At 35.3% G+C, this 22,745-nt stretch overlaps 1 protein-coding gene across 1 annotated transcript in view; it reads right to left on the reverse strand.

The window, feature by feature from the left end:
- Positions 1–1,787: 1,787 nt before the first annotated feature.
- Positions 1,788–22,745, reverse strand: part of NUF2 (NUF2 component of NDC80 kinetochore complex) — a 29,273-nt gene continuing 8,315 nt past the window's right edge. Inside the window, exons 4-14 of the mRNA XM_074217016.1 lie at positions 21,344–21,420; positions 19,747–19,808; positions 18,548–18,645; positions 14,226–14,299; positions 12,469–12,562; positions 11,104–11,166; positions 7,712–7,849; positions 6,899–7,039; positions 5,716–5,891; positions 2,844–2,979; positions 1,788–1,932 (exon numbers count right to left, since the gene is read on the reverse strand). Coding sequence (XP_074073117.1) covers positions 1,807–1,932; positions 2,844–2,979; positions 5,716–5,891; positions 6,899–7,039; positions 7,712–7,849; positions 11,104–11,166; positions 12,469–12,562; positions 14,226–14,299; positions 18,548–18,645; positions 19,747–19,808; positions 21,344–21,420 — 1,185 coding nt within the window. The 3' untranslated portion in view covers positions 1,788–1,806. The remainder of the gene's footprint in view (positions 1,933–2,843; positions 2,980–5,715; positions 5,892–6,898; positions 7,040–7,711; positions 7,850–11,103; positions 11,167–12,468; positions 12,563–14,225; positions 14,300–18,547; positions 18,646–19,746; positions 19,809–21,343; positions 21,421–22,745) is intronic.

Below are 22,745 nucleotides of genomic sequence, written 5' to 3' on the forward strand. Positions count from 1 at the left end.
AATTGGAATTTGAGAAGATGGCTGTGACTAGGAAATGGTTAAACAAATTTTATCACATGATTGTGATGGAATACTACCATGTCATAAGAAATGAGTTGGCTGATTTTAGAAAAACATGGGAAGATTTGCATTATCAAGTCCTTTTTCATTAAATGTTCATTGTCCCCCACTGAAAGATTATCCTGTTTTGCTGAATAGCTATAATCCTTGGCTGTAATCCTAGCTCTTTGCCCTCCAGAATTACACATACAAGCCCTTTGATCCTTTAAAATGACTGCTAAAATCTTATGTTATCTTGCCTATGGTTCCATGATAGCTGAATGACTTTATGATTGTTTGAAATATTTTCTCATTGACCTGCAGTTTTGCTTGATAATTTTTTTTTTAGATTTTTGCAAGGCAAATGGGGTTAAGTGACTTGCCCAAGGCCACACAGCTAGGTAATTATTGTGTCTGAGACCAAATTTGAACTCAGGTACTCCTGACTCCAGGGTTGGTGTTCTATCTACTGTGCCACCTAGCCGCCCCCTCCTTGATAATTTCTTGAAAGGAAATGTTTAGGTTCTCTTTTAAAAAAAAATTATATATTTTATTTGTTTTCCAATTATATACAATGGTAGTATCTTCCAATCTTTTTTTTGCAAGGTTTTGTATTTTACAGTTTTTCTCCCTTCCTCCCTTCCCTCTTCTCTCCCCACCCCCCAACAGAAGGCAATCTGATAGTCTACATTTGCTTCCATGATGTACATAGATTAAAACTGAGTATGTTGAAAACAGATCCAAAAGGAAAAAAACAAAACATTAGAGATAGCAAAATTATGTAATACATGAGACAATTTTTAAAAATTGAAGATATTATCTTTGGTCTTTGTTTAAACTTTACAGTTCCTTCACTGGATACAGTAATATTCTCCATCACAGAGCCCCTAAAATTGTCCCTGATTATTGCAATGATGGAGTGAGCAAGTCCATCAAGGTTGATCATCATCCCATGTTGTTAGGGTGCATGATGTTCTTTTGGTTCTGCTAATTTCACTCAGCATCAATTCATGCAAGTCTTTCCAGGCATCTGAATTCCCATCCCTCCTGGTTTCTTATAGATCAATCATTAGTGTTCCATCACATTCATAAACCACAATTTATTCAGCCATTCCCTAACTGATGGGCATCCCCTCAATTTCCAATTCTTTGCCACCACAAACAGCTATAAATATTTTTGTACATGTGGGATTCCTTCCTCTTTTCATGATCTCTTCAGGATACAATAGGTTCTCTTTTTTTGATCATAGCTTTCAGATTCTACAATAATTCTTAAATTATCTCTTCTGGATCTATTTTGCAGGCCAATTATTTTCCAAATGAAATATTTCACATTGTCTTCAATTTTTTTTTTCATTCTTTCATTTGATTCTTCATGTCTCAGTCATCTATTTTGCCCAATTCTAATTTTTATGGAATTATTTTCCTCAGCGAGTTTTTGTATCTCCCTTTTCTTCTGACCAATTCTACTTTGTAAAGAGTTTGAATCTCCTCACTACTTCTGACAAAGGACTAGAGTCCAGACACATGACTCCCAAGGAAAATTACTTTATTGACAAGCTACTTCTTTAAAAGGAGTTTTAAAGTACATTATAATTTTAGAACATCATTATGCATCAAAGCAGTTTTAATTTCTATAAAGAAAGCCCCAATATACTTTGCTTAATACTTAGACTATCTTACTTGGTTATTTTGTTTCTCAAACTATGGAATTTCACATGCCTTGTATAAGCTCTGAATAAATAAAATAAAGCAATTCAGCATAGTTTAAATGATAAATTCTTTCTCTAGCTCAGCAGCTTTTTCACTAATTCTAGCTTTGCCCTCCTCAGCTGCTTTTTCCATGGCTTCATGGTATTTCTCCACAGCACTTTTTAAGGTGAGAAAGATTTCCTAGAGGGAAAAAGAAAGGCCATGAGTTTTATTTTCAATAAACTACATTTTACCTCAGTATTTCATAAAAATCAGTGGTGACAGTATACATAGGCTCTACTGACTCAGATCATAACATTCTTGTGGTGGAGACATCACTTCTGGGGAAAGTGAAGGCTGGGAAGGAGAGTTATAGTCTGGGAATAGTCTAATCACAAAAATGTTAAGTGGAATAAAAGGTCTTAGGTGGTACCCAAGTCAGGTACTTTTCAGATCCTTTTTTTTAAAAATCAGAACAAATATTTACTTTAGAGTATTTAAATTTTTTTTTATTCATTTGGTTTTTGCAAGGCAGTGGGGTTAAGTGATTTGCCCAAAGTCACACAGCTAGGTAATTAAGTGTCTGAGGCCACATTTGAACTCAGGCCCTCCTAACTTCAGAGCCGATCTCTATCCATTGTGCCACTTAACTGCCCCTAGAGTATTTTTTAAGATAGTAGCCTCAGTCAAACTTTAATTTCTAAGAAATGAATTTGTTTTTAAGAATTCTTAAAAGTAATTGTGAGAACCAAGTATTTTGAAGAGATTCTGTCTGTTGGCTATGCTTATGATTTCATCCTTTGCCTAGAAATGAATGACTGAAGAGAACACCGATGTACACCAAGGTTACCTGAGTTGTAATTTCCTTTACTTGGCATTTACAATTCATCATTTAAAACAGGGGTGGGGGAACCTTTTTTCTGCCAAGGGCATATGAATCTTTTTAACATCAATCATGGGCTATATTTGGTCAAACATTTAATTAATTCCCCCCTAAAAAGCTACTAGATTTACTGAATTTTGAGTCCCACTTATGGTTGCCTTGGCAATGCCAGACCAATATGGCCCAAAGGTTCTCTGCCCCTGACCTAAAACATCAAATCTCTCCTCACCTGGAATTTTAGTTTCTCACTTTCAGTGACATCTTTGAGCTGTTGTATTTCACGTCTGATTTTCTGGACATCACAATTAATTGCTGTCACCTGTTCACAAATGGCTCCTCTCTTCTCTTGAAGCTTATTACATTCCCTACAGGAAAAATAAAAATGTTAGAATTTGATGGCTGCTTTTTTGAGCAAATGGTCAAATAGAAAAAGACAAACTTTATATGGAAATTCAAGATACTTGAAAGTGAGTTTTTCTTATTTCTATCAAGTAAAAAACTTTGCTTAATAAAACTTTCAACTATACTCAAGATATAAAAACAGATAGTTAAGCAAAAGTGTTAGAATCGTTTCATACTACTGAGTTTTAACAGTTAAAAACTGGTACTTAAAATGTAACTTCTAAGTTAATAAATTACCAATTCTGTCAGACTAGACTAAGATTCCTTGGAAAATTCATCATATCTCATATAGTCAGACTCCAATACAATGCAATGTCTCCAAACAGTGCTAAATCTGGTCTGTGGGCGTTTACAACAGGATTTTTCTATATATATATATATAATTCAGTGAATTCATTCTCTAATCTTTGTTGGCAAAAGACTAACATTTCAAATTTCTAAAGCAACTAACTATGTTTGCATAAGTGGTTAGTTGAGGTGGAATCTTTTATCTCTTCATTTGTATGTTAGAATATGAAGGGTGGCTTTAGAAGATCCCAAGTTATTTTTCGGATAATTTTTTAAAAAATATGGGTGATTCTCAAGCTTAATAAATGACCAGCTGGGCAGCTAGGTGAGACAGTGGATAGAGCATTGGCCTTGGAATCAGGAGGATGGAAGTTCAAATCCAGCCCCAGACACTTGAAACTTATTAGTTATGTGATCTTGGGCAAGTCACTTAACCCTGATTGCCTTACATCCAGGGCCATCTCCAATTGTCCTGATTCAAGGCTGGCCACTGGATCCAAATAGCTCTGGAGAAGAAAGTGGGGCAGGTAAGTGTCAAGTGACTGAGCCTGGGGAAAAAAATGCAGCTTTGGCTATATTGAATTTAAGATGCTTATTGGACATCCAGTTTGAAGTTCAGTTAGTAGCTGGAGATGTGAAAGTGAGGGCTGGATAAAATGTCTGATAATCATTTGCATAGAGATTATTAATGAAAGCCTGGGAAATGCTGAGATCACCCAGCAATACTGCATAGAGGGAGAAGAGATGAGAGAATCTAGAACTGAGCCTTTGTGGATCCCATGGTTAGCATCCTACAAATGAGATTAAGAAAGAGTGGCCAGATAGGTAGGAGAAGAACCAAGAGAAAATGGTGTCACAAAAACTTAAGACAGAAGAGAAGATCTGGGAAAAGGGGGTAATCAATGGTATAAAAGATTGTAGAGAATAGTATAAGGATTGAGAAAATGTTTAGATTTGACAAGAAGTCACTGATAACACTGAAGAGAGAATTTCAGCTGAATGATGAAGTCAGAAGCCAGAATCAAAATAGTTAAGAAGAGAAAAGAAAGAAAATGAAGGGATTGAGTGTACAAGGCCTTCTAAAGGAGTTTTGCCACTTAAAGGAAGAGTATAGCATGATAACTTAGTATGGATAAATTGATGGAGTGGGTTTTTTTTGAGAATGAGGGAAGATATGGGCATATTTATAGGCAGCAAGAAAAGAGAAGGAATGATATTAACGTTAAGAGGGATCAACCTATTAAGAAAAAATAGGATAAAATGGTTTTATTTAAAAGATGTCATAAAGGTCTCTTTGCTAATTCTAATACCTGTAGATATACCATTAGAAAGTCATTCCTTTGGATTGAAATTTGCCTTTTCTCTACAATTCTCTTTTAAATCAAAATGCTTCCAAATTTTCATTGTCTTTATGACCTTAGTATGAGGAATGATCAGAGTTCCTGTTTGTTCTCATGTCTGGAGCCATAGGACTGAGTCAGTTGCTTTACAGATCCTGGACTCTTGAAAGGGGCAGGGAGAAGGCAATAGTTATATTGCTCCCTTCTCTTTTAGAAATATGGAGCAAACAAAATTTTGTTTTTCAATTTCTTTCCCTTCCCCCACCCCTTTCCTCTCCTGTCTCTCTTCCCATTCTTTCTCTTTTGACCTTTATTTTCTTCTTTCTTTGTCCCATTTTGTTTCCTCTATTCTCTTCTAAGTCCATCTTTTTTTTAATCCTTTCTCTTGCCCCACTGTCTCTCTTCTCCTTTCTCCTTTCTTCTTTTCCTTTTTTCACCTTTCTTTCTTCTGTTACTCTTTTATCTCACTTCTTTTAACAACTTTCTCTCTCTCTAGACCTGTTTCTTCTCTTCTATCATGTTCTTTCTCATTCTTGTTTCCACTGTCCTCTTATGTCTCCTTATCTCCATTCCCTTGTCTATTTTCTCTCTGCTTTCATCTGTCCCACTCCATCTCTCCTTTCTTTTTTCAAACCTATGATGCAATAAAACAACTGACAATACAGGATATTTTCATTACTATGGTAAAGACAGGCAGTTGAAGCACTTCCCCCTATAATATTTCAATACTGAGTTAATAGTCTTCTAGTTATCTGAGAATATTAATTGTTACTGCTTTGGAAACAGTTTCAAGAAAGGATCCAGTTTGTCCAACACAAGAAAATAATTTGGACAGCTCTTAAAGTTAATTTTAATGGAACTGAAATAAGTTGTAAATAGAAGACCTCTTTTTAAAAATTACATAAAAGAAATGGAATTACTTTTTTTCTAAATTGGGGGATATTAATGAACATCATAGTTACTTAAGTTTATGTTTTTGACTAATTATGAAAGCAATCATTTTTTTAAAAGGTCCCAACTTTTAGAACACTGATTTGACATCATGCAATTGAAAGTAATTAAAAACCATACTCAAGTACTAAGCGCTTATATTGCTTGACATCCTCATGTTTCTTATTTATCTTCAGTTGGGTCGTGGCAAGCTTCTCTTTCTCTACAATGACTAATCTTTTCAATGAGGTTTCCTCAGTCTTCAATTTCTTTAATTCCGTCTGAGCACTTTCAATCTGATCTTCCAAGGATTGGTTCTGTGGAAGATAGTGTATTCAGGATCAACCAAACCAGTGAGGGTTTAGGAAAATGAAGTTTTTTCTTTCTTTGTTTTTCTTGTACCATGGAACAACGAAATACAATTTTAACACAAGATTAAATGGCTTTTACCTTGAGAATTGAGAAAAAAGGAATCTGAACTTGATTGTTAACAGGGAATGATAGGTTTTTTTTTCTCCCTCTGGAATAAAAGGTCTAAACTTAAAATATAAAAAAAAGAGCATTTCCATTTATACTGCAAAATACAGAAGGAATTGTATAAGGAAATCATGGCTGTCCATTTCAGATCATTTATTTGCTGCTATATTTGGACTCTATTACCACAGTCTCTAATGTGATAATAGGGAAGGAGAAAAATGACATTAATGAGAAAGAAAAGGGAAAAAAGTAGTGAAGTGTACACACACACACACACACACACACACACACACACACACACACACACAAAGACAGAGGTCCATTTTGAAAGGAACACCATTTTGAGAACTTTGAGGGATGTTTCTTGGGATATTCATTATCTGGGGTACACTAAACTAATGGGAAAAAAAAATAGACATTCCTACTGTCACCGAGATTATTAAGAAATCTTAATTCAAACTATATGCCTATTTTCTCATCTTTATGAGAACAGCTTAGACAGGTTTTGAGAGCAGCCTTAATGAAAACAGAGGATTTGGGGGAGATCACTTAAAATCCTGTCAGAAAATGCTAGAACTTAGGGCGACTAGGTGTTGCAGTGGATAGAGCACCGGCCTTGGAGTCAGGAGTACCTGAGCTCAAATCCGGTCTCAGACACTTAATAATTACCTAGCTGTGTGGCCTTGGACAAGTCACTTAACCCCATTGCCACCCCCCAAAACCTTAAACAAACAAAAAAAGAAAATGCTAGAACTGGAATTTAGCTAGCAGAATCTTTGCAAACCAGGTTTTATCTCCACAGCAGGAAGTAGTAAAGGGCAGCTGAGGTACATTATACAATACAAACCTCTTTCAAGATCCTTGTTACTTTGTCCATGCTTTCTGCAAGTTCTTGCATTTTCTTTTGATATAACTGTAGCTCCATTTGGAATGAAGGCATACCCTCAATTGCATCTCGATAGGCTTCATACTTCTCAGTCACTTCAAGCTAAAAAGAAAAAATACTTGATAGAAACCAGTTTAAAAATCTTTATATAAACTGTAGTAATGTCACTTTGTTTGCTGTTAAATAATATCTGTACTTGACAGAGAACACAGAACTATATATGGAGCAATGAATTTTCCTAGTGAGAGAAGTCTCCTAAGTTTAATGCACACTGCTATACTTCTAAATTGCCAAAAGGTCCTTAGTCTTATATGGAACAATGTTAACAGTCTTAATAACTGAATTCATAAGATAATCTTCTACCTTGTTTTTGGCAATAGATTTTGATTACTCTCTCCCAATAAAATTTAACTACAGATATTAAAATGTAGAACAATTGTTTTCTTTCTTTCTTTCTTTCTTTCTTTCTTTCTTTCAAAAAAGAAGACTGGAGAGAAGCAAGATATAACTATATGGATGGTTTAGATCATTTGTGAATTGGAAAATCACTCCTGAACAAGTCAGGGAGTTGGACCAGATGGCGGAGAAATGATTTTAAGGTTGGGCTTAGATCTTTTATAAATTGAAAATTTTCCTGAATGAATTAGGAATTGGACTAGATGGTTTCCAAAGTTCTTTCTAGTGCTATAAACCTATGATTCAGTGAAAGATGTCCATAAACTACTTAACATAGGGAAAAATATTAAAAAAAAGAGTAACTCCAAAATTATTCACCTTTGAAGTTTTGAGTTTCTGCACTGTCTCTTTCATTTTCTCTTTATCATTCTTTAACTTCTCTGGAGAATCCACAATTTTAGTTTTCAAACTCTCCTGTTCTTCTTTCAAAGTAACCAATGACAATTTTAATTCATTCTGTTGAGAAAACATATTAAAAAATATTACATTAGAGAATCTATTTGAGACAGCAGGGTTCTTTCTCCACAATAAGGAAATTCAAGGATAAAGATGGATAAATCAAATCAATGGATAGCCAATGTGGTAATACAAGTTGCTTTTAGTTGTGAAGCATCAAGACCACTGGACTGGGTCTGAGGCTGTGAAGTTGTGTTATGGCTACATTCTGCCACCCAATCGATTTATGACCTTGGGCATTTCCCCTAAAATAAGTTGGGTCACTACTGCAAACTGAGGTATACTGCTTTGAACTAGGACAATGATAAACCAGTGCATGAATCCTGGAGAACAATATAAAATACCATACTCCTGTCATGAAACTGAAAAGTCTTTGCCTTGGCACTTCTCACAGATGGAAGAACCAGAAAACAAAATGTTTAACTTTGTTTTCCCTGTAATGTAGAATAATTTCAATGCTGGTGCATGTGAATGCTAATGCAAACTTATCTTGCCATAATTCCAATTTTACTAGTGAACTATACTTGGGGATTTGTAAAACCAGAAATCATGAAGAAATTACTAAAAAATATATCTTTTTATTACTTCATTCATAATGTCTAATACTTTATACTTACTAAAAAAACAAAATGGCAAGATATTTCCACTGATAATAGCCTCATCTTCCATAATATTTATATTATTAAAACTAAAAATCACACCTGCTGTAATCATAAATTTATTTTATTTTTTTGTTTTGGAGGCACCTGGCATTAAGTGACTTGCCCATGGTTAACATAACTAGTGTCTGAGTCCACACTTAAACTCAAGTCTGACTCCAGGGTATGTACTCTTATCCATTGCGCCATCTAGCTGCCCCTAGGATTATAGGTTTAATGACAGAAGTTTGCAGAGATTTTGGTATTTTCAACTTTTTCATTTTAATCACTTTTTTTTGAACCTTATGTTTTTACAATAAGTTAATTTCTGAATATAATGCTGCCACTCCCTTAACCAAGATGCCATTAGGTTATAACAAAAACCTTAAAAAGACAAGAAAACCATCAACACATTAACTGTGTATGATCATATATATTTTTCTATCTCCATAGTCCCAAACCTCTACAACTTTCAATTGTTCTCTAATCCTGTTAATTATTGCTGTAGTCACTTTGTATCCTGGTTCCACTTATTTCACTCTGTATTTAATTTTTCCCACAATTTTCTGAATTCTTCATTTTCACTGTTTCTTATAGCAAAAATCATATTCTATCACAAAACAGTACCATAATTTCTTTAGCTATTCTCCAATTAGTAAATATCTGTTTCAAATTTTTTGCCACTACAAAGTGTTGACATGAATATTTTGATGTATATAGGGACTTTTTCCCTAAGTTTGATCTCCTCCAGGAATATGCTTAGCAGAGGAATTTGAGTCAAAAGGTATAGATATTTTAATCACTTTTTAAAACAATTCCAAATCACTACAGAATGAATGGATTAATTAACAACTTCACCAACAGTGAACTCGTCTTTTTATAACTCCTTGAATACTGTTTTAGTTTTGGAGCTACTTTGCTGGGTTTTGGGTAAAACTTTTTTAAAATTTGAATTTCTCAATTATTTAAAGCAGTCTTCTATGGGTGTAAATAGTTTCAATTTTTTTGCAAACTTTTTCATATCCTTTGAGCACTTTTGGAGAATAGCGCTTTGTGTGTAACTACTCTACATACTGGACTATCAGATCCTTTAAGTGAAATATTTGATGCATGTCCCCCCCCACCCCCCGAAACAATAGTTTTACTTCTCTAGCTTTGTAGGTGGAACAGTGAATCAGTACAATAACTTTGGCAAGCTTTGGAATTATTCAAACACCACTAAAATGCCCATATATTTTAACCTTTTCATTGAACTAATTAGCATAATATATAACCACACCTACCCACCCACCCACCCATTTTTATGGTAAGAAAGAACCAACTAGAAGCAATGTTAATGTCCAAACATGAGGAATGGATAAGCGAACTGTGATATATGAATGTAATGTAATTCCTTATTGTACTGTAAGAAATAATATGATTATAGAAATATCTAAGAACTTGACATCTCCAAATCCTCTGGAGTGGTGGGAGGTCCCAAGGTGTGGAACACTTGCATATATTTTCACACTTTTTTGTTGTACTGATTGTTTTTCCTGATTTTTTTTTCTCCCTTCTCTCTCTTATTTTTTCTTGAAGAAATTATGTGGAGAATTTTGGGTAATGTAAAAACAAAAGTTATTATTATTATTTTTTTTTTTTAGTTTAGTTTTTTTTTTTGCAAGGCAATGGGGTTAAGTGGCTTGCCCAAGGCCACACAGCTAGGTAATTATTAAATGTCTGAGGCCGGATTTGAACTCAGGTACTCCTGACTCCACGACTGGTGCTCTATCTACTGTGCCACCTAGCCACCCCCAAAACAAAAGTTATTACTAAAAATTCAGTTTAAAAAATTACCCCTCCTTATCCTAGATGCATTGATTTCATTTATGCAAAATTTATTTGATTTTATGTAACTAAATTTTGACTTCTGTGATCTCCTCTATCCCTTGTTTGCCAACCTCTCTATTTCCCACCATACAACCCATCTAGAGTCCATCATGCCCCCAGCGATTTTTTTATCTTGGACCCCTGTTCAGGGTTTCCTCCTCTGATTGCAGGGCTCAGTCCAGAACTTCCATTTAAGGAGGGCATCCAGGTCAGTCGGCCTTATGCCATTATGTCTCTGGTCCTCTTTCCCCTTTCAGAACCTCCTTTCATGTGTTGCAATCTTCATGAGGGCAGGGACTTTGTCTATTTGCTTGGATTTGTATTGTCAGGGCTTAACACAATGTCCAGCACACACAGTAAGAGCTTAATATATGCATGTAGTGTGACTTTAATTTTAGATGAATAGGCTGAGGCCCAGAGACAAATGACTTCCCCAAGATCACATAGTGGCAACATAAAGAGTAGAACTCAGAATTCGTAAGTTCTAGTCCTATGCTCTTTTTAAAATAACTTGACTATTGTCACTTTATGGACAAAAGATTGTTTTCTTGTTTCAACTAGGACAAGGAAACCTTATGGAAGTGGATGGATTCCTCAGATAAGGATATGTTTGCTGTCCAATGAACGCTCCATTGCACTTTGACTGGGGGTGGCTGATAGGTCAATCACCAGCCTCAGTTTGTCAAACTGACTCCCCAGGTTCACTGCTGCAAGTTGAGTTAAATAGAAATTAATGAAAATTTTTACCAGATGTTTAGTGGTCTCAGAAAGGTCTAACTTCTTTTGGGAAATTCCTTCCTGTATTGTTACCTAGGTCAGAAAACAGTAATTAAGAATTGTTTAATCATCCAGAAATATTTTTAAATAAAATCAATCACTGATTTAAACAGAACAATTTTTTCCTTACTCCTCCACTCCCTCACTTATAACTAGCACAACTATCCAATCTAAGAGACAGTACATAGCTTTAACAATATTCAATTAGCACTAGCACATGAATGGTAGAATCATTATACACAGTGTATGTGTATTTGCCAGAAGATTCAAAGATGATTGGGCTGTGGGAAAGGCTCATGTTAACTAAACTCACATATCTAATGACCACACCAGAATATAAATTTAGGGTGGGAGGTATACCTGGCATTAGAACTCTTATTGGTCACTTGAAAAAAACACTCTCTCCTAGCAGGTAAATCATTTCAGGAAATTAGATTGTAGAAGAAACAGTTGCTTGATGAGCATAGTATCAGAACAAAGGAAAGGACATATTCCTGAAGATCTTCCATAAAGTCAGAAGCTAAATAAAATGCCTTCTTCTGTTTCATAAACTTTTTTGTATTAAGAATCACTAACATGTGTTCAGAACTAGAGCACCCTCATCCTTGAGAGGGCTGAGGAAACACTAGCAAATTCTTACCCTTTGACTCCTTGTCTACACTCTATCTGTGAAAGTTATAACAACAGAGCACAGCCAAAGAATGTTGAACAGGAAGGAGACCTTACAGACCATCCCAGGGTTCTTAATCTAGAGACTGTGAACTTTTAATTCAATTTAACTGATTTCCTCTGTAATTCTACAGATCTAATTAAAAAATTCTTTGGACAAACTTTTGGGCTTCTCCAAAGTAGTCGAAACAAAAAAAAAAGATTAAGAACATTAACTCACTCAATTGACAGAAGTTACATTTTATATACATTTTACATTATAGGGAAACTGAGGTCTAGAATGAGGAAATCATGTGCCCAAATCACTAACTCCATGCTAAAATATCATTTTTTAATGTCATACTTGATAACGTTATCTGCCTACGAGTCTTGACTTGGACTGGATTTAAGAAATATCCTTGCCTGCTTCCTAATCCCTAGGATACATTATTTCTCCACTTGGTGAATTTCTTTTAGAATGAACTGTACCAGCTCCAGATTCTGGGGGGATCCTTGCCAGCCTAGTCCCTGTTTCTAAGTCAGGGCTCCTCTTCTGGGCTCTGACAATGACAAGCACAATGTCTGAACTTTATTTGAGCAGGTGAAAACAAACCAAATACATTCCATGATTCTACCAGTCCAAAGTTGAGAAATTCCCAAAGGATTTTAAGAACAATGGGCTCATACTGTTTTTTGACGAAACCCATTCAGTGTTTGCTGCAGCTCCTGGATATCATCTAAGAGTTGCTTGAACTCAGCTTGCTCTTCAGCTGGGACAGAGCTAGGAATAAAGAGAGAGGAATCAGATCATGGTAGATCAGGGAGCTATAAATTTACAGGATCATTCTGGAAATAATCTGAAATTACCCCAAAAGTCAGTCAACTACTAGGTCTACAGCCCAAAGAGGTCAAAGAAAAATAAAAGGATTTGTGTCCAAAAATATTGACAGCAGTTATTTTTGTAAGAGCAAGAAATTGGAAACTAGGCAATGTCCATTAATTGGGAAATGAGTGAACCAATTTTGGCATTTGAATATAATGAGATATTAGTATACTGCAAGAAAAGTTTTAGAAAAACCTAGAAAGATTTTTTTATTTAACTGATGAAGAGTGAAGAGAACTGACCCAGGAAAATAATTTACACAGTAACAACAATCTTGAAAGACTTAAGAATTCTAATTAATGTAACAACTGATAATGATTCTAAAGGGTCTATGATGCATCGATATGTTTGTGTGTGTGTGTGTGTGTGTGTGTGTGTGTGTGTATTTGTGGTTGGGAATGGGACATTTGAGGGGAAAAGGCAAGTTGGTCATAGTACTGCTAAAGAAAGGAAGATTACTGAAGCACTTTTTTTTAAAATGCAGAGAAGAAAACATCAGAAGAAACATATAAGCAAGACAGTTTGATCTATGTTCCATAAGCAAGTTCTTGTCTGTGACTACTCCTTTAGCTCTCACTTTCAATTTCACATCATTAAAGGAGTCACAAGTTAGCAAAACAGGGGATTTCTCTTTATTTCCCTAAGAAGCTGGATGGAATTCAGAGGAAAAATAAGGAGGAATACAAGGAGAATACAAGCAGAAAGAATTGTGTTTCACCACTTTATTAAAATAAAGAGCTGATTAGAGCTGGTAGTCCACTTCAGACAACTATAACCCAACCTGATCCTATTCTAGCTACCTCTGGAGTTGGGGAGACAGTTCAGGGTCAAGTATTCTCTATCATTACAATTTGTTCTATTGACCTGATAGACCTCTAAAGGGATGACAGATAAGGTCTTCCCTAAAATAGGTGAACACAAAGATACCAAGAAAGAAAGAAAAATGCTACTCTTTTGTTTTAATTTATTTAGAAACTCACATAGAACGTCTATAAGTCACAATTTCAGAATGATTTTCTTTTTCCTGACTTATGAGTTGGTGAGTGACACATTAAAAAAAAATGATTGGGATCAGCTAGTCAGAAGAAAAGAGTCTAGTCTTTCTCTTTTCTTTTCTCTTTTCTAAGAGAAATACTTTCAGAAATTTAGGAGGGCAAGATGACTTTTCTTGGACAAAGTAATGTAATGTAGAGTTACAGCTAGAAAAGTGGTCAATGAGATTATTTTAGTAAAAGTAAAATAAAGCTTTTTCTTTTAAAAAAAAAGAAAGCTAAGGGGTGGCTAGGTGGCATAGTGGATAAAGCACTGGCCTTGGAGTGAGGAGTACCTGGGTTCAAATCCAGTCTCAGACACTTAATAATTACCTAGCTGTGTGGCCTTGGGCAAGCCACTTAACCCCATTTGCCTTGCAAAAACCTAAAAAAAAAATAAATAAAAAAATAAAAAAGAAAAGCTGTATTGCTCTACTCTACTCAACATTAAGAAGTAGTTTTAGAATGCAATACTGGACACCAATCATTTAAATTCAACATTTTATCATGTGAATATGTCTTTTACTTACTCAAGTTTCTCCAATTTCACCAATGCTTCCTGTTGCGCTACTTGTAGCTGCTGCATTTTGTCCATAGCGGATTTCTGCAAAAGTAATTTTATGAGCTAACATTTGTCCATTTCTATGTAACCTGTCACATAAAAATTCCAAAATGTGGTAATCTGACTACTGTTGCATTCTATAGCACCCATCAGAAGTGAGCTCTAAGACATGACTGGGATTAGTAACAAAGGGATTCTTGGTCATATATAGAGAATTTCATAAGAAAAACAAAAATTGGATTGAACACTATAAAGGGAAGACACCACCAGTGAGACCTTCCCTCTTAGATCTGAATCTACATTTTGAAAAGCTATTGGGGACATAAAGGATTTGTTCTTGCCTTTTCAGATTGTTTTTGAGCATTATACTGTAGAGAAGAGAACAAAATTGAACTCATAATTCACTGTGTTATTAAATTTATTCAATGAATATTCAATAAGCATTAAGAACTACCAGTGTATTATATACCTTAGGAAAAATAAAGTTTCTGATTTTTCTGTGTCTATCTCTATATGTTTAAAGAGATAGGAATATGGTTTCTAGAGCTTATTACTGCATTTTTTTGTGATAAAGACAACTTCCAGTGAAGCTTTTGATCTTCCTTAGTAGTTTCTGTGAAAGAGAACATTATTGATGCATTTTTGCAGATTTGAGAGATTTAGACTGATTTTTATATGCAATACTAAATACGTAGTAAATAAACTAATAACTAAAACAATCTATTCTATAAACAGAATGAAGTCTTAACTAAAATAACCTATTCTAATTAGAAGTATCAAACTGCTATTACATAACATTTATAGACTTGTGAATTTATTCTATAATACTAGTAGTGGTTCAGAAGACTTTTAAAATTACCATGGCCCTAGGAAAATTTTATAGACCTAAGAATTGATTATATAGTTAATGCCCTTATTAAAATCAGAGAATCTTATTTTTTTTAGTTTTTTTTGCAAGGCAATGGGGTTAAGTGACTTGCCCAAGGCCACACAGGTAATTATTAAGTGTCTGAGGCCAGATTTGAACTCAGGTACTCCTGACTCCAGGGCCGGTGCTCTATCCACTGTGCCACCTAGCTGCCCCAGAATCAGAGAATCTTAAGAGCAAGATTGGTCCTTAGATTATCTAACCTTAAGCATTATAATATTTTAAGCGATGGGTGGGCAATTTGTATGTTGGGATATGACTGTGGTATAAAACACAAAAAAGTATCAATATAACTTTTTCTTAATTAGAAAAAATTAAAGAATAAAAACAACAAATGATGTTTACTTTGTCCAATAACTACAGTGCTGGGGTTTGGCTCCTTTTATTGAAAAAAAAATTGCTTTTGTTATCATCTAGATTATCCTTTGCATCTCCTTACTCTGCCCCTAAAACTATACCTTATAACAAAGAATGTTTAAAAAAAGGTCAAAGAAAAAATTCAGAAAAACTAATAAACTCACTGAAAAGGACTAATAGCCTTTGCAATGGTTTCTACCTGTGGACCCTGACTTCTCACAAGGGAACTCAAGGGATGCCACATCTCTTCCTGAGGATGGATGGAGAGGGGCAAAAGACCTCTTCATAATTAATTAAATGCCTTAATTTATAAAAATTCACAACATAAAATTATTTTATTATTCTTAATAGAACAACTGACATCTTTTAGTTCATTTATAGAGGTCAGGGTCCACAAATGTAGGATTTAGCATTCGATGTTAAATTTTTTCACAATGAGTTATTTGGTTTTTCTGAATTTTTCTAAGGATTTCTTGACTTTGTCTTCTTTAATTACTTTCTTCTCTTGTCTATTGTGAAATTTCTTTTTTTGAGAAATTTCTTCTTTTTAGTCTTCATGGAATTAAAGTTTCTGATATATTAAGTTTGACCTCCCTCTTAAAAACTATGTATGTTACTACTTCTACCTTACTCTTTAAAAGTGTCACTTTATAATGGAAGTAATGAAGATAGAAGCATTGCCCCATGGTAGAAATTATGTGACCCAAATACTGGCCCTTGATCTTACCCTCCAAGCTCCCCATTACATCTCTGTTTTGCTCTCCCCTCCTTCCTGAGATACCACAGTTCTGTTTTTCATCAAGTACTGGTCTAATTCCCTTGACCCTGTAATATTTATTTAGAAGTGACAATAATTTTTTTTTTTGTTTTAGAACTCATTCTTCTAATTTTAGTATTACAGTTTAATTTTGTTTCTTTGAAACCTCTGGTGATTTAAAAAAACACATACACATGTAAATACATGTATGCTACAAACATGGTATCCCTAAAGTCTTAGAATTTGGGATATAACTGCCTATCTCCCTCTGCAAATTCTGCCCTTTATTCTTAGTTCTATACTAGATTGTTCACTTTCTCCCATTTCAACCCTTCAAATACTTGTCATTACTGTCTAATTTACAGCACAATGAGGTTTATAGAATGTTTCCTATACATTGTCATGTGATTCTTGGACCTCCTACACAAAACCTCCCTGATACCCTTAAATGTTAATACTTTCTGGCCTTTTCCAAACCATGTCACACCTGAAATCTGGCTATTTCTCAATATTCTTCCCACTGGAAATCAGATCTGCACCCATGACCTAAGGCTCTGAACGATAAACTTTTGTCTAGAATCAATTCCCTCACATACTTGCTATGTGCACATCTTCCCCTTTGCTGCCCCTTTTAGAAATATTGATAATATTAATTTAGAAATATTAATAAATACTTTTTCATTCATTAACTCATGTTCTCAAAACCCCCCAAATTTTATATTTATGCCCTTAAATAAAATATTTTTTGAGAAAAAAGAATAGTTTCATTTTCTGTCTATGTTTGTAATGTGATGCCTAGTGCCATATAGTAGGGACTCAATAAATTCCCCAATTCAGGTCTACCTGCAGTCATTTTACAGATAAAGAAACCAACTCAGAGAGGTCAACTTATATGTGTTACCATAGCAAGTCAAATCCAGGTCATCTTTCCTAACTCTAAGGCCTTCCTCATTATTCTGCTTCTGGAACACTTTAAGGTTACTGTGCTCTAAGCCACTCCTAAGACTTCAGGCTGTACATCTACAAACTGTTTCCCAATTTCTTGTATTATAACAGTGTCTTCTATCTCCTCAACAAGCCAATTGTCCTCTTCTGCCTAGATGATGAATTCCTAAAATTCTTGGCTTCGAGATGACTATTAGATGGCATATACATATATACATATATATATACATATATATATACATACACATACATATATGTATGTGTGTATACACACACACACACATATGAAGCCCACACATTTCCTTAAATTAATATCTTTTTATTTTTTTTTAACAGGACCCTAAATGGAGATGTAGATTATTTTCAACCTTTAGCCACATGGCTACTTAACATGGATTAAACCTTACAATTCTTTTTTTTTTTTTGCAAGGCAATGGGATTAAGTGGCTTGCCCAAGGCCACACAGCTAGGTAATTATTAAGTGTCTAAGGCTGGATTGGATTTGAACTCAGGTACTCCTGACTCCAGGACCGGTGCTCTATTCACTGCATCACCTAGTTGCCCTAAACCTTACAATTCTTAAACAACCACTTAAGACTTTCCACATTTTCTTTTGCCAACCTTCCTAACCCTATTTACAAACTACTGACAAAGGAGTTTCTTCTTCACTGTTCCTCTAACTTGTCCTGTCATTGGAACATGTAAGTCTCCTGATACTTAGAATACAAATAGCCAGCTCTTTTTTAAAGAGTGATTGTAAAGTATTTATAAGTATTTTGTATTCCCTTTTTTTACAGATATGGAAATGAGGGCTCAAAGAGGATAAAAATTTTCCTAATGTGACACACCCAATAAATGATTAATCAAGAATACAGCCAAAGCTTAAGCCAAGATATTCTGGTGCAGTCCAGTGATGCCAACCAGACTGTCACTTGGAATGTACTTCTCATCAACTCCACCTAGAAATTTCCACTCAATCTTAAAGTGTAGGGAGTGCCTCCTCCAGTCTTAAGTTTTTTCCTTCTTGGATTTCTCATAGCAATTTGGTTCCTACATCTTCTGTGTAGTTATATTTCATTTTGTATTTTTATACTTGTCTTATCTTCTAAGTTATTTTTTGGGAATAGACTGTCTCAGTCAACTTGCTATTCCTCAGTGTCTTGAAATGTACCTACAAATTAATGAATTAACAAATGGATTCTCTTGGCTTTTTGTGATCACAAAGGGCATCTATAATTCAGGAAATGATTTTAGAAAAGTGCTCCCATAGTAAGTAAAAAAAAAAAATTAAGTTTCATCTTACATATTCCCATAAATGTTTCATGTATATTTCTCGACGTGATTCTCTGAAGTGAATGAAGTTGATAATGGCACTTAAAAACCGACATGTACGTTTTCCTTCTGAAATATAAAACAAAGTAATCTTAGCAAAAATCTAGTTCTTATGGACATCAGGCCTGTCTAAAACTGAGAATTCATTTCTCAGTTGTTGGCAGAATATCCATTCAGCTTGTAAAATAAAGATAATGCAACTTTCATGTACAGTTAATAACTAATCTTATCCCAAAAAACAGCAGATTCAACAACTGTTTTCATTTTTCTCATTGAAATTTTGCAACCAGTTTGCTCGTGTAGACCAATATGTACACAGAGGGGTAATAGTGGGGTAAGAATAGAGGAGTGGCTTTAAAAAAATGAATTAGCTTACTAAATAGTTTAAGTGAAATGGAAGAATGAAGCAAATCTTAACATCAGATTACACTTCCTATGTATTGGACCCTGAGCTAGGCTCTTCCTCTCCAGTCATCTCCTTCCTCCAGTATCCTTCAACTGCCTCTTAGCCTCAACCTAAAGCAGAGATTATGTCCTTGAGGACCTTCCACTCAGCAGCATGGCTCTCCTCATTGGTGACTGCCTCTTCAATAATATTATTTCAGGATAGCCAGGCTTCATTTCACTTCTTCCTCTTTCACGGGCTCCTCACATTTGCCCTGCTGTATGCTCATGATGTAACAGCCTTCCTTCAAGAACCACTTCCGCTCATTTCTCCAGGAGGGGGTATGTTCATCTACTTCCCCACTGCCTCAATCAACATCTCTATTCCAGGCAAAGTGCCCCACACTGGATATCACTCCTCTATGTGTGAAGTTTTGTCAAACAAAATGTAAGCTTGCTGAGGGCAAAGACAGTATTTGCCTTTGTAATTTAGGTTCACAATGCTCAGCATTTAATAAATGCTCTCGATCAATGTGTATCTCTTATTTTTCTAACGAGAAAATGAAGGAAGTATTGGTCTTGGGAGCACATCAAGTGCTTACCATTATTGTAACATAGTGGGGGTTTCTTCTTCAGAAGAGGTTCATTAGAGTGCTACAAAATAATAATTGGCATAATAAATGTGAATATTTTAATCATGAATTTCCTACGATATTTCTGCATATGAAAGTAAACAATGCATTAGTTAAAAGATAGATTTAGCTATGAACAAACATTTCAACTTACTTGGATACAGAATATCAGCAAACTCAAAATCATTCACCCGGCAGATGCGAAGAAAAGACTGCCTGAGGATTTGGATAAAACAAATTTGTATGTTTACTTAATTTTATATTAAGAAACAAATGCAGATACAATTATTATGCAATTATACAATAATACAATTATTGCTAGCATGTACTTTACCTCCCTCTCCCCAGTCCTTGGGATAGCACTATCAAGCCCAGATAATGCAGACAATCACTAATACAAATTATCAGTAATTTGCACTTTGTCTTCATTTGCCCAGTCTTTGGGATGATACTTGTTAAGCCTAGATCCTATATAGTTGTATTGAACATATGTATGTAGTGCTCTTGGTTCTTCTTTTCTCATTTGGCATTATTCATACAGTTGCATATTTCTACAGTCTTTGTACTTTCAATAAGGAAATCAAGAGTGCCTAGTGTTCAAATGTTTTCTGACAATACCTGGCTAAAACCACGGACATATGGCAATTTTTCTTAGCCAGAGTTTCTTATCTGTGAAGCAGAAGGAAGCCAGGTTGCCCAGTGGATAGAGCACTGTATCTGAAATCAAGAAGATCTAAGTGCAAATACAGCCTCAGATACTCACTGAGTACCTCTCTTAGCCTTAGTTTCCTCCTGTGTAAAATGAAGGTAATCATTACACTTACTTCCCAGGGTCATTGTCATCATAAAATGAATTAGAAGCATTTTATTAATTTTTTTTAGGTTTTTTTTTGCAAGGCAAATGGGGTTAAGTGGCTTGCTCAAGGCTAGAAGCATTTAAAACAAACTTTATAAATGTTAGCTATTATTAAAAAAGATGAATATCTTTAGTATTAATTCACAGGTTTGTAGTTAGAATAGATAATATGTAAAAATTTCCATACTATTTATAGAGGTTAATCATTATGTTGGTTCAGGAGAATTATTGGAAGACAGGTAACTACTAAAGAAGAATCTCAATCCTGATTCTTGAGACTAAGGTCAGCAAGTCATATAAGAAATAATATTTGACTCAAAGTAGAAAGCCTTTGGTCTGAGTCCCCAGCTTTTCCCTACATGACTGTGCAACTTTAAGCAAGTTAGTTCACAAACCTTAAATCATCTTTTATTTTAATCTGTCGTTTCTAAGTCATGTTACATCCATAAGGATATTTATTGGTGGATATTTGTTGACTTTGTTGTTGCCAGACAACAAGCTTTCAGAAGGATTACAGTCACAAAAGTGCTGACCTAACAATTTTATCTTCTGGTTATGTTATTATAAGTTAGTTGGTTTATTATTGGTTTCTAAAATGACAGGCATTGTTGGCCACAAAGATGCCATTAGGCCGAGCCCACATAGAGGAGTCAATTCTGAAACTTGACAACCCAAGTTGAAAGTATTGTTATAACCTGGAACAAATGTTTCCTTCTCACAATGAAAGAACTTAATCTGACTATATTTTACTTGAAATGCTTCAAGTCCATAAATCTGAAAGTCCAAGTAGAAGAAGAAAAACAAAATCTTTCCAATGGTTGTTAATTTTTAAAAGATTAAACTGATGCAGTCAATGACAAGTTTAAAAAAAACTCAAAAAAACATTTTTACTTACATATAAGTAAACAAGTTACATAATGGTAAATAACCTTCCATTATCTGTGGATACATAACTTCAACGTTCACTGGCATCTAAAGATAAAAATGTAGGAAATGTCAGGAGGGTCAGTATAGTAGTCAGATTCACAACTTATTTTCAACCGTCAAGAGCCTTGATCATCAATCCCACAACTTCAGTGTGAACCCCAAATAAAAAGGCTTTTAATGCAGAACACTGAGGTTGGTAACCATGGACAGATCTATATACTTTCCAGGGGAGTAAGCAGGTCTGAGGGAGGAGCCAGGAAGTCCCTCCTCCTATACCTCATGCATAAAGATTTCTTTGTTTCATGCAAACTTTAGCTTTTAACTAGTGGCACAGCACTGGGCAGCTGTCTTGTGTCCCTCTAGACACCTATGATCCTATGGACTATATAGTGGCATCAGCCACTACCTGCAAGTGTATTTTCCCAGGGGAAAGGGTGACAAGTTTAAATGAATCAGAATTGATCAGTCAAAAAAGTATTCACTGAGCTCCTAGTATGTGCTAGCTACTTTGCTAAGCATTGAAGATAGAAAGAGGCTCTCAAGAAGCTCACTGGTGGGCTGACAATCCAGAGAGGGAAGGCACAAGCATTAAGGAAGCTTGGTAGAGACATCTTGTAGAAGCTGGGATTTGAGAAGTCAGGGAAGCCAGGCGGCAGATGAAAAGGAGAGAATACCAGGTAGGAGGGATAAAGAGAGATTATACTTGTGTTTAGGAGATGAGGGCTTAACTAAGTGGCTTAGTGGATGGAGCTCCCACCCTGGAGCAGGAGGATTTGAGTTCAAATATGGCCTCAGACACTGCCTAGTGTGACCCTGGGCAGATCACTTAACCTGTTTTGCCTCTGTTTCCTCATATGTAAAATGACCTGGAGAAGGAAAGGCTAACTACACTTCAATATCTCTGCCAAGAAAACTCTAAATGGAGCCATGAAGAATGGGCATGACTAACAGGAGACAAACTGTCCTGTTAAAACAATGGCAAGAAGGCCAGTGTCACTGGGGCTGCAGAGAGGACAGTTAAGTGAAGAAGCCAGAAAAAGTAGGAGCTTTGAAAGTAAGATACAGGATTTCATATTTGATGCTTAAGTTGCAAGGGAATACCTGGAGCTGATTTTGGGAGGGGACCTGTGCTTTGGGAAGAACATTTTGGCAGCTGAGGACTGGCCACAATGGGAGACTCTGCATCAGCTCCTCTGCTGGGTTTCAACTCCACCAAACAGGCTGTGCACCCCCTGCACCTTCCAATCCCTGGTGCTGGCATATAATGCATGCTTAAAAAGTGTTTAGTGAACTGAACTTATTGAATGGAAACCCTCTAGTAGACTATTACAGACAAAAAGTGATGGAGTGGCAGCAGTTTCGGAGAGATA

Source organism: Macrotis lagotis, chromosome 1 (assembly GCF_037893015.1).
Source record: "Macrotis lagotis isolate mMagLag1 chromosome 1, bilby.v1.9.chrom.fasta, whole genome shotgun sequence".
Classification (NCBI taxonomy): Eukaryota; Metazoa; Chordata; class Mammalia; order Peramelemorphia; family Peramelidae; genus Macrotis; species Macrotis lagotis.